Below are 11,879 nucleotides of genomic sequence, written 5' to 3' on the forward strand. Positions count from 1 at the left end.
CTAGTGCAGAAGGTGTTTGTGGGGAGTCCTTAGCACTTGTATCAGCCTTGTACTCAAAACCTGCAACAGGCTTGTCCTCCAGGTCTTTGAACAGAATTCTGCCATAGCAAATGGCAGCACTGTTTTTACATCAGGGTCAGTGCACTCTTGCATTCATGTTCTTTGATTGTCATGTGAGGGTGTTGCTCAGTAATTTGCTTTTCTGAGCAGCCATGAACATTAAGCTGAGGGCTTCATGGCCTTGAGCTTCAGCAGAGCAAAGCAGAGTGTTCAGCTGTATAGCAGATTTTGTCTCTATTTTTTTGCCATGACAGAAAAATAGCAGAGTGTTTTTTTCCATGGGTGTTTCCTTTGGTCTGGCTAAAACACATTACTGACAAAGGAAAAGCAAATTTCCATTCTTCTGCACATCTGCTGAATGTTTTTTCCCTGCCCAGAGGCCTATGGTTCAGCCAGAGACAGAGGAATGAACAGGATGAAGTGTGGTGGGTCTTGAGTTGTCTGTAGGTGACAGTAGCTGGCTGCAATTCTACTTTTTTTTAATAAAGACTTTTCTGATTTTTGGTGCTTGACTTCAGAAACCATCAAGCAAAAAAAAGCTGCATCATGGTTATGTTTATTATATAGAGTTATGTAGGAAAACTACATGACCTCTTATATTTTCCATTTAAGAAAATACAAAAATTATCTAATCCCTATATAATCTCTTATATTTTCCATATAAGAAAGTAATATGGAAGAAATTAGCTTGGTTCTTCCTTTTTTTCCTCTTGGGGAAAAAAAAGTTTCTTACCTCTTGGGAATAAGTAATACTTCTGGACAGCAAATGAGTACTTTGGGTAGAAACCTTATTTTACTGTTGTTATTTCATGAGGATTTTGTGAATTTATTCATGGCTTTGAAGGCTGGGGGTGGAGGGAGGAAGGAGAAAACCAAAGCAGGAGTAAGAGTGAAGGTCACATATTTTGACCTTTGTGCATTCTTATCCAGGCATGGCTGAATTAATTGAACTTGTTGGTCAGCAAATTTTTATTACATACCTCACACAGTCTTTGAATACGAGTTGAGGTAAGGAAATGGGCAAAAACTACAGAGAAACTTTGGGGAGATTCCCATTTACCTGGAACCTCAATAGTGCTAATGGATACTTTGAATTTTCTTCATTTCCAGAGGATTTCCATAGTTGTCACGTGAGTTAAGTACTAACTGACTGTTCTAGTGGCATAGGTATTGCATGGCTTGGCATTGTTGTTATTTTTGGCATAAATATAAGCAAAGCCCACAGACAGTTCAGACTGTGTGAATCCACATGTAAGCTAGATCATCAAAAGATCAATCAGTTGTAATAATATTTGAAAAATACAGTACAGAATACAGCATCTGAAGTTGTGAATACGGAATAGTGAAAACTTGAATTTGCAAGTAAAATTTTTTTCTGAGGTGATATACTTAAGAATTCTAAATATATATTCTGGCAGAAAAGTTATTGATGATGGGGCCGATTGCTTGCTCAGTATAGAATAATATTATCATGAACAGGCAGAGCAGCAGCCAGACTCCTCTCTCCACTCCCACATCACACCCCAGAGATCCAAAGTGCCAGACAAGCAGAGGAGGAACAAGTCCATGCACTCACCCACCACAGTGGACATGAAGAAGGGAGCAAGCCAGGGAAGGAGCCAAGCCATGGGAGATGGGAGCAGCCAGGCCAGGAGCCCATTCATATGGCAGGGACTCAGAGACAGCTTCATGTTCTGGCCCTGTCCAATTTAATGTGGAAGGTGGGGGCACCTGGTGGTGATCTCCTCATCAGTTCCCACCCAAGGCTGGCCAGACCCTGGGTGAAAACCACTCAGGAGGGGCTTTCTTGCCTGGTTGTGGACACCATCCATATGCCCACCCTCATTCAGGGCTGGGAGTTTAACCCCAGCACTTTGGTTGTCTCATGTTTTAAATAATATGGGTAGCAGAAGCAGAGAAAAATTATACACTTAAGTGACACTTTCAATAGTTTTTGAAGCAAAATCTGGAATGTGCACTTCATTAAACTGTGCCCTTTATTCCCCGTGGAAGGTTAGTCTGACCAGTCTGACCAGTAGCTGATGTTCTTTGATATTTGCCAATATGTATTCACGACATGTGTTATAATAATTTTACAAGCATACTGCATTTTTTATATGTGATTAAAATTTAACCACAAACTGCAAAATAACTAAGCAGATGTTTTGTTTTGTCCAGAAAAAAAACAATTAAAATTTATCCTTTGTACGCGGGTAGAAAAAAGAAATGTGTGGAAGAGTTCTAAGCACTCCATAGGCTGAGATCCTCAGGAAGACTAGGTGAAAAGTTGTAAACTCTGCATTCAAAGCCTGAGGCTTGTGGGACTGATCTTTGTCCCACTTGTGCTTGTCCTCTGAGAGCTGTTAGCTCAGGTGTGTGTAGGTTAAGTGTGCGTGTAAACGCTTGGAGATGAGGATACCGAAATTGAGATTAATCTTGCCAGACTTCAGTCACCTAGAAGATGCCCAAGTTTAAGGTGAGTATCTAAGCTTCTTTCATAATGAATGACTTGAAACAGGTATTTCCAGAGTGCAATCTCACCCAAAGGGTAGTTGACTAAGAGAGGTTGATAAATTAACTGTAGAAAGAACAATTAGCTGTTAGCTGAAGTTAGGTGAAATGAAAGCCTTTCTGTCATCAGCTCCTCTGCATGTGAACAGCTTGGACAAATTGTGGTCTAACACATCCCTGTCTTATTCCCATTGTCTGCACACAGTGTTTGGACAATGCTACATATAGATACAGCTGAACCTTTATGTGAGACATATGCATCATGCTAACAAGATAAGCCATATATACATGCTCAAAGTCCAGGAATTTCTGAAAGAATGACATGTGCTACCCCAGTAGTGGCTGACTTGTTTCACTGTGGACCCACCAGGGCTCAAGAACATAGTTGCAAGTGGTATTATCATTCTTCTGCAGGTTGTTCTGTGTTCTGCAGTCTCAAGGCAGGATAAAACTTGGTTCTGTTCTCTGAGGAGTGGCAGTAACTGTGTTACTATGTGAAAAGCTGTGTATCTTTGTGAGATAATACCCCACTTACAACCACATTCCATATGCACTATCTATTCTGCATACTAGCAACGAACTGCTGCTCAGACTGTGCAGTACTGACAGTGCAAATAAAGGTATTAAATTCAAAATATGGTAGAAATGCAGTCTTACATGACAAATTGTAACACCAGTAAGAATCTAAAAGCAAAAGGTGACTACAGAGCTACTTGCCATTTCACCACCTTAAACCTTTGTGTTAGTACAGAGAGCTGCTGACAAGGTAATTGTAAACCAGACCAGTGCTTGTAAATCAAATTAAAATTGTCTGAATGGTCATCAGAATAAAATAAATGTACACCAGTCACCCTCAGAGTGATTGTTCTTAGATGCTGAAGGATAAGCAGTGATGGAAAAATATGCATTGTTCAGTGCTTTGTTTAACATATTTTCTTTTTTTCCCCTCACAGTACAGTGCTGTGGATACAAATCCTTTATCTGTGTATATTATGCAGCCCATCTGGAACAAAATGATTAAGGTAAGAATTTTACTTCATAGAAATAGCGCATGATAACGTAAGAATTTGCTTTAAATACAACATGCATTTTCATTTAAAAATACATACTGATTAATAAAGCTGAAATTAAGACATCTGTATAAAAGAAAACAAATGTTCTATGAGATATATAGGTATATTTAAGATGAGTATATTTGGATTTTGAGGTGGGTTTGTTCAAGAAAAACAAGGTTTATTTTTTTCTGATCACTATAGAAGCATCCATTTCTTTTTTACTCCTTTCATTAAACAGCCTTGCAGACAGTGAAGGGTTTACTTAGTACAAATTATTTTTGTGCAGCATATGCCACCTAACAACAGCATGGCTTTATCTCTGTGCTGTGCACATGTTTTTATGCAAGTGCTGTCTCATTTTCTCCCAAGGGTACTTGCTGGAGGGAGCGAGGCATTTCTGTGAGAAGCTGAAAATGAGAGCGGTTACCATGATCACCAGAACGATTGGAAGATGGCAGCTCCTGAATACATTATGATCTGCAGTTTTTAAAAATAAACCCGCTTGCAGTTAGTTTTCCTGTTGCTAGCAAAAAAAAGAAAATAATAATAAGAAAAAAAGGCTGTATCTCAAATGAATATGAACTTTACTGATCTCCAAAGCAGCATGACTTCAGCATCTGCCTATGTAGAGGGAATATTTAGATTGGAGCAGGCTTGAAAACAAACCTTTCTACAAACAAAAAAGGATGTATGTGGTCAGAGTGCTGCTGGATCTGCCATCTTTGGGTTCTATAATTGAGGTATTGCTTACGCTTGGTATAGCAGGAAAATCCTAATCTCTCATTCATATCCTCATTGTAATTTCGTGAAAGTGTTTATAGGACCTAACAAGAACTAAAAAACAACCTGGCCATGGTATGAGAGAGATTCAAAGATGTGGAACTGAATTCAATAAATCGGTTTGGAGACTCTTATTTTAATTCCCATCATAATACTGAGTTAAACAATGAGGCAGAAAAGCCCCCTCAGTACTCTGGAGTCCAGCACAGGAGATGAACAGAGGGTTTACTATGCACTTACACTTTGATTTAGGAGATCCGTGGGTATTGATCAGCTGTCAAATTGAAGGGAGAATATGATCAGTGAAAAACTTCCTTTGGAGATAAGTTCTTCTAATGGTTGCAAGGTTTTTCCTGAAGAAAAGCAACATTCTTGAGTGTCCTTATGTAGCATAGGGTGATAGGTCCCATAAAAGTGACCTTTCAAGATTTTTTTTAAAACCTCCTTAAATTTTAGGTGAGCATGATTTTGTTCACTTCTTGTGGGACAACCTAAACCACAGCATTAAAAAAAAAACCCAAACCCTCTTTTTTCTCTTGAAGTGTAAGTAAAACAGTAGTATTTTAATGTGTGATCAAGTCTTATTTTTAGAAAGACAAGCTTTGAATGGATTTACTCATTTTATAACTTATACCTGTTGTAAGTATTATAACTGGGCTATGAGTGTGCTTTATAATATTCTGTGATCTAGAATATAATACTGAATTTGCATTTTACACTATATCATCTTATTTCTATTTAAATAGATCAGTGCATTGCAATAGGGAGACATAGTAAAGCTGGGATAATATTTTAAGAAGAAACATTGCATCTAATATGTTCATTCCAACTTGGGCTGCACAAGTGTGCTTCTTGATGACTGGGAGAAATAATTTCTCTCAGTTCAGACATTCTAATACATCCATGTGCAGATATGAATCAATGATCTTTTAATTTCTAATTCGATGAAAAGAAATGTTCCACAGGGACTGTTTTTACCAAAGTCTAGAGGAGTTAAAAAGAAACAACCTAAATTCCACAGAGTCAAGAAAAAAAGTATAAGAACAGAAGCTTGGGATTTGGATTTGGCCTTTCATATGTCAATTTAGTCCTAACTGTAACACAGGTTTCTCTACATTCTGTAACACAGAATTCAGTGGAAGATGTGTTTCCTATGTTATGAGATATTATTATTCATTGTATGATTATCTCCTTCATTCTGAGAAATTAAGAAGAACCTAACATTAGAGAAGATTTAGGATTCTAGGAAAGCAAAGAATTTGTGTATTGAATTAGAAATCTGCCTGGAAATCCTCACCACTGTGGTCCTCTCTTTCCTCTACCAGAGATGCCTTTCTTATGTATTGTGTCATGTGCCTGTGTCAGTTTGAGTGTGATTTTTTGGATGTATGTGCTTCAGAAATGTGTTGATTTTGGTGCTAAAGCAGAAAATGAAGAGTAATGTTTTGTGGCTGGATTCTGTAATGGGCTTGAAGAACTCAGAGATACTCCTGTGCATGGTAGTGTTTCCACATGGTGTGAAACTATAGTAACACCTGTATGAAACTACAGAATAGCAATCAATTTTCTCTACATGTTATCTAAAGCTATTCTGATTATGCAGCTACAGGTATGTAATCTTTGATTAATTCGATGCTCTGTCCTTCTGCCTTTAATTAAGGTTTGTGTTTTATAATAAAGCACAATCATATGCTCTCTGACAGATAATGGATAGTATTACTTAGCTACTACATGAACAGAGTATTCCCCCTCTTTTATATTTATGAGAAATCACATTTGTGCAGGACAATGAGAGAAAAATGAGGAAATCCCACTGGGACACACAGGTGTGTGCCAGCTTCACTGAAGTCAATTAACCCCCTCTCTGTTGCCTTTATGAACTTTGATTTTATCACTAAAATGGGGCATGAGTAGAATTTTAGTGGTCCCAAGTGACTTAGTTGAGGAGTATTTCAAGTCTGAACAGAGCTTTATATAAATGTGTGCTTTACCATTTATTATCCAAACAGACAGTTGATATTAAAACATTTGTTGTTTGTGTTAAAGCTTTTAGCATGCATGGCTGTAGACCTGTTAAAACAGAAATCAGTTGCTATTTTGCTAAACTACAAGTTTTTTAGAAGGTTCAAGCATACAATGGTTTTGCCAGAGAGCAGACGTGATTCTCCCCAGTGGCAGCTCCAGTTGTATTAATTATGTAGCACATTGATGTATTAGACTTCTACTGTCTGTTAATTAGATAATAAAGATTACCTCTTATCCTTCCACAGGATCCTAGTAAATTCAGGCTATATTTTTTCCCACACATATAAGAAGTTAATCTTTAATACCCTGTAATTTTTGAATTGTGAAATAGGGTGATAGTAGTGTAATGCCAACCAAAAGAATAAAGGGCATTAAATGTAACGAAAGGGATTTTGCAGCTGGAATATTTTCCAAGTACCTAGACAGATTAGGTTGGGCAAGGATCAAAAGAGCTTAGCTGCAGGAGAGGCTGTTTCCCTGAGGAATCATCTCCTGTAACTGGTTTTCATGGTGTGTCTATGAGCCAAAGGGATTGCAAGTATTTGATGGTTTCCTTCTTAAAATACATGATGTTAGCAAGAAAGTGGGTTAAAATAACATCTTCATGTTTGCACTGTGTAAGCATAAATTATTTCCTGGAATAACTTAATAGTGACCTTGTGACTGTTTGGAATGATGAGCCTCATTAGAAAGCAGACATTTGTGGCGCCCCACTTTATTTAATAGCCAACAATTAATATGAGTCAGGCAGGAGAAATCAGTAATTTTAAAACAATACATTAGATGACAACACATGGATGTGTATCCATGTGAACAGTTCATCCACAGGTTGTCCTAACACACTACTTCCATCTATGTTTTAGATTAAAAGAGACCAATCTAGAATTTCTTCCACATCTGTCCTTATTTCATGTAAGGTCGTAGACATCAGATAAATTCCACAGCAGACGATTCACACCAAGCATCACAAGGTTTTCAAAAACAAGGTTTTTTTGTATTCCCAGGTGGCAAAATTAGATGTGCCACTGTTGCTGCAAGCTGAGCATGCAGCTGATGTAAAAAGAGGGGCCCATGCAGTGAAGGGTTCCTCCTTAGGTGTTCTCCTAAAAGGAGCTTCAGGGAATATTTGCTGTCACTTCTTAGGGATTTAGAATTGGGCTTTTGAAGAGGCAGAATGAGAGACACATCACATTTTTCTATTGTAGCTGTATGCATTCCATGGTGTATTTTAAAATACTGTAAGAGCTGACATACAGTATTTTAAAATTAGTGATAAAATCCTGGTCATAAGGAAACCAATGATCAGATTTAGTAGTTTTCCCAATGTTATTAAAGAAAACACATAGGAAATACAATTCCTGATGAATATTCAGGAATTTTAATCTGATTTTTTGGAAGTTTACTCTGTACATCAGTTGCACAACTTCTATTAATATTAAATATTCTGTAGTAGAAAGAGAGGATCTAGTCAGAATAATTTATCAGTCCAAGAATTCAAATTTTGTATGCAAATTTTTCTTGTACTAATAGCAGAGAGGAAATGTGAAATTGTATCTAAATGAACATTTTTTAATCTGTCTGTCCATCTAGCTAGACAAAGAAATCAACAAAGCGTTTGATGTCAAAACTGTTATTAGTATCTAAAATTGTTTAACTTCTCTTTAATATTGTTTTGTAATGTTTTACAAAATACTTTTTGTAGAGTACTTTTTCAGCCCTTAGGTGCTCCAAAGCATTTGATTATAAGCCTCCAGTATTTTTATATTTTGGATATATGGATACTGTGAGTGATGCTAGTGGTTCATACTCTGTATTTCTGCAAATATCTTCTGTCTAAAAATCATGGAAAAAAATTTATCTGAAAATATTCTGGAGAAACTGTGTTACTTGGGAAGAGTGTTACCAAAAAGGATCCCTGTGTAAGGAATACCTTAAAGCCACAGGGGATGAAGACCTAAGAATGGTTAATGGGACAAATAATTGGAGGCTTCAGTGAAGCCAGAGAGTCCTTTTCAGCACTCTGCAAAGTCAAATGAATTAGTGGAGTGTTTGTAATTTCTTGCTAAAGGAGACCCTGCAGAAAGTTGCTGTGTAGAGGAGTAGATGAGAGCTGCTTGCAACAGGGAGATCTGAATTTGAAAGTGTAATGCACTCAGTGTCTGATTTGGTTGATAGTTTGAGTTACAAATTATTCACATATTTTAGAAGAGGAGAATTGTGTTGTTACAGCGTGGGAATAGAATGCTTAAAAACTCTGCCCTGTGGCTGCTGAGTTACCACACCGGGGTGCTGCAGCCTTCCTTCAGTTCTGGTGCTTAAAATAGAGAGAAGCTTCCCGTGGTGGCTGGGAGGATAAGGATGAAGTATGACATAGGGGATACAGTATTTTTAAATTATATTCTTACCACAGTCACAAAGATCAGGCAAAAGGATTATATTTGAAAATAAATTTCAGAGAAAACTGTATTTTAATTTGAAAATGGGAAAATATGAAGCACTCTGACCATTGCTGGTGTCATATAGAGGCTTCCCCTTTCCTGACAAAAAATACAAAATATCTAATTAAAATAGGACTTAACTTTTGAAATATAATTTTTTCTTAGCTTTCTTTTCTTTCTTCCCTAACAGATAGTGCCTTTGTGGATTGCTCCCAACCTGTTAACATTCTCTGGATTTATCATGATTTTAGTTAATTATTTTCTAATATCTTTTTATGACTGGGACTACACTGCCTCAGGTAAATATCCACATATTGTAAATTTTCAGAATGAGTGAGCTGCTTATGTCATATATTGGAATGATACAGGGAGGTATCAGATACTTGAATCTTCCACCCATTCCTTTAGTGAGGCTTCATGAGCATATAGGAAGATCTGACCTCACACATGGCATTATAAATTTAGATTTCATTGAAAAATCTTACTTAATTTCATCCCTATATATGGGTTTCAGCATATGCTGCTTGTAATCTATGGTCGTATCTCATTTTCTTTTATTTAAAGTGTATTCCAGTGTATACAGAGCCAAAACCCACCCCAATGTTCTTCATATGTTCATTTTTGCATGGGTTTCACATTTCCTAATACCTAAATTGATGCCTGAATGAGTTAATTTCCCTTTTGTAGCTCCCACCCCCTGCATTCCAGACTGCTTCTAGACAAAGAAGAAATAGTTTCTAAATAAATGTTTCTTGAAATTATGACTTTCAAAGTCCAAATCTACATTTTCTCCTTCTGGTGGACCAAGTCAAAAGCTTTTTGGAGCTGATTACTCCTGAGTGTAGGGCACGTTCAGTTCTGGGCTTCTCAGACCAGCTGTTGGAGCCTACAGAAAGTACTAAGGGTCTCCCAGGTGATTAATATATAAAAGTCTTTGCTTTTCTTTAAAGTAGACAATTTGGTGAAGACTTAACACTTTTATTCCCTGAAACAAATACATTGGGATCTTTTTACTGCCTCTAATTTCATATGCCTGTGGTTAGGTTCAGGAGGAAGGTACCCTTTGACAGTAGCTGTTTGTATGTTTATCATAACAATTCTAGAGGCAGGGATACTTGTTAGCACTTATTTTTGCTTCAAAAATACTCCTGTGTGAGTTTTTCAGACTTGTACATCATGTAGTTATCTGACCTCATCTTTAAACACTTCGTTTTTTAATCAATGCAGCTGATGTTTACTAAGTTCTGTAATAAAAGAGCATCCAGCACAGATCTTTTACTGGGATAATTTTATCTCGACACATTCCCACTAGATGCACATGGAACCTGAAGGCATTGGAAGTGGTGATTTAAGACTCTTAGAGATGAGACCTCCACGTGTGGTTTGCAGGCCTCCTCTCGATTCACAGGAGAACAGTGACTATCATTTCTCAATTGACTCAAAAAGTTCATGCAGCCTAATGAGCTTTTGGAGTATCATGTATCAATCCCATACCTAGGATCAGAAATAAAAGACTTAATTTCCTGGACAGCTGGTTTTCATTCAACAGTTTGAAAATTTGATGCTCAGAGTCAAGGATTACCATCTTTTCTTTCTGAGTGGCAAGATGAGGCACTGAGAGGAGGGTGCTCAGGGCACTGCTTTAGGTCCTGGCATCTCCCTGCTCAGCAAGGACACATCTCTGTGTGCAGGTGTTCAGTGCTGATTCCCAGCAGCCTGAGGGGGCTCTGCACATGGAGTTGTTCAGTGCTGGTGGAGTCCTCATTGCCTCATGTTTAAGTTAAAATGAATGCTCCTTGGAAAAAGGATTTATTTCTTTTAAAGAGCAGCAATAACCTTGGGTCATTGCTATCAGCAGAATAATAACAGAACCCTGGGTTCTGTCCAATTAAACTTTCTTTTCCTTTTTCTCAAGGGAAAATAAAAAGAGTGCTAATATCTGTTGTAGCCTAAGGATAAAAATCTCCTGTTCAGTTTTGTATGGGAGAAGTGCCACACAGACCCCACATTGGCACTAATAATAATGGTCATGCTTGAAAATGACATTTTTTTTTGTCCTTAGATATTATATAAGCATCAGCTGATAGTCTTCCCATGACCTGTGAATTTTTTTGCCTATTTACTATCATTATTTTGTGTGATACTAGAGTCATTTCAGGACCAAAATACCTCTACTTTATCTTCTCTCCTGGACGGTGTAAACACGTGCCAGCCTTCTCATTGCTGCTTTGATGGAGCTCACTGATGACTTGAGGTCAACCCCAACTATTTCAATCTGTTTGATGTAGTGGGCTAATCAGTGGCAGCTTGTTCACATGTATATGCATAGCTAGGTGGATTCCTTTGATGTTAACCACTGACTCACTTCCCAACTCATTTCAGGTACCAGTCCTGGACTTATTCCCACCTGGGTGTGGCTCTTCAGTGCTTTTACCACCTTTTGTGCTTATGCTTTAGGTAAAGTACAATGAAATAATTTACACATCTGACATCTTCTTGTAGTTTTATCGACTAGTTTTCTAGTGCTGATATTGAGATGAAAGGCATCATGGATAAATTATTCATCTCTCTCCAAAGCAGTTCTCTGGGATTAAAAAAATACACCAAAACCCACTCAGAGGTCTTAAAAAAAACTAACAACAGCATTTAAAATTATATATTAGAGTTTCTATGACTGTAGCTCTTATCCCTCTTCAAAGTTCAGATTGTTTTAAAGGAACAATGGAAATTATTATGTAGTAGCAGTCACTACTGTTGAGTTTTATAAAAATTTTTGGCCCCTGATGATGACACTCAGAAGCTCCCTGACACTGGCAATAGCAGAGGGTGCTTTCAAAGACAGAGAAAACAGAGGGCAAAGCAGAGAAATAGGAAAAAGAATGTAGCATTGTGTTTTAAACAATGAACTTAATGCCTTTAAATGCACTTAAGTGCCTGTAGCATAGTCAGGAGAGATGGTGTGAATGAAGTGACAGACCTGAGCTTCTTAGGGAGATGAGTATTTTTATCT

General features: G+C 37.5%; 1 protein-coding gene across 1 annotated transcript in view; it reads left to right on the plus strand.

Annotated features, from left to right (window-relative positions):
• Positions 1-3,530: 3,530 nt before the first annotated feature.
• Positions 3,531-11,879, plus strand: part of LOC103779997 (ethanolaminephosphotransferase 1-like) — a gene marked incomplete at its 3' end in the record, with an annotated part of 35,650 nt that continues 27,301 nt past the window's right edge. Inside the window, exons 1-3 of the mRNA XM_008947645.1 lie at positions 3,531-3,593; positions 9,060-9,168; positions 11,252-11,326. Coding sequence (XP_008945893.1) covers positions 3,564-3,593; positions 9,060-9,168; positions 11,252-11,326 — 214 coding nt within the window. The remainder of the gene's footprint in view (positions 3,594-9,059; positions 9,169-11,251; positions 11,327-11,879) is intronic.

Source organism: Merops nubicus, unplaced genomic scaffold (assembly GCF_000691845.1).
Source record: "Merops nubicus isolate BGI_N331 unplaced genomic scaffold, ASM69184v1 scaffold8989, whole genome shotgun sequence".
Lineage (NCBI taxonomy): Eukaryota > Metazoa > Chordata > Aves > Coraciiformes > Meropidae > Merops > Merops nubicus.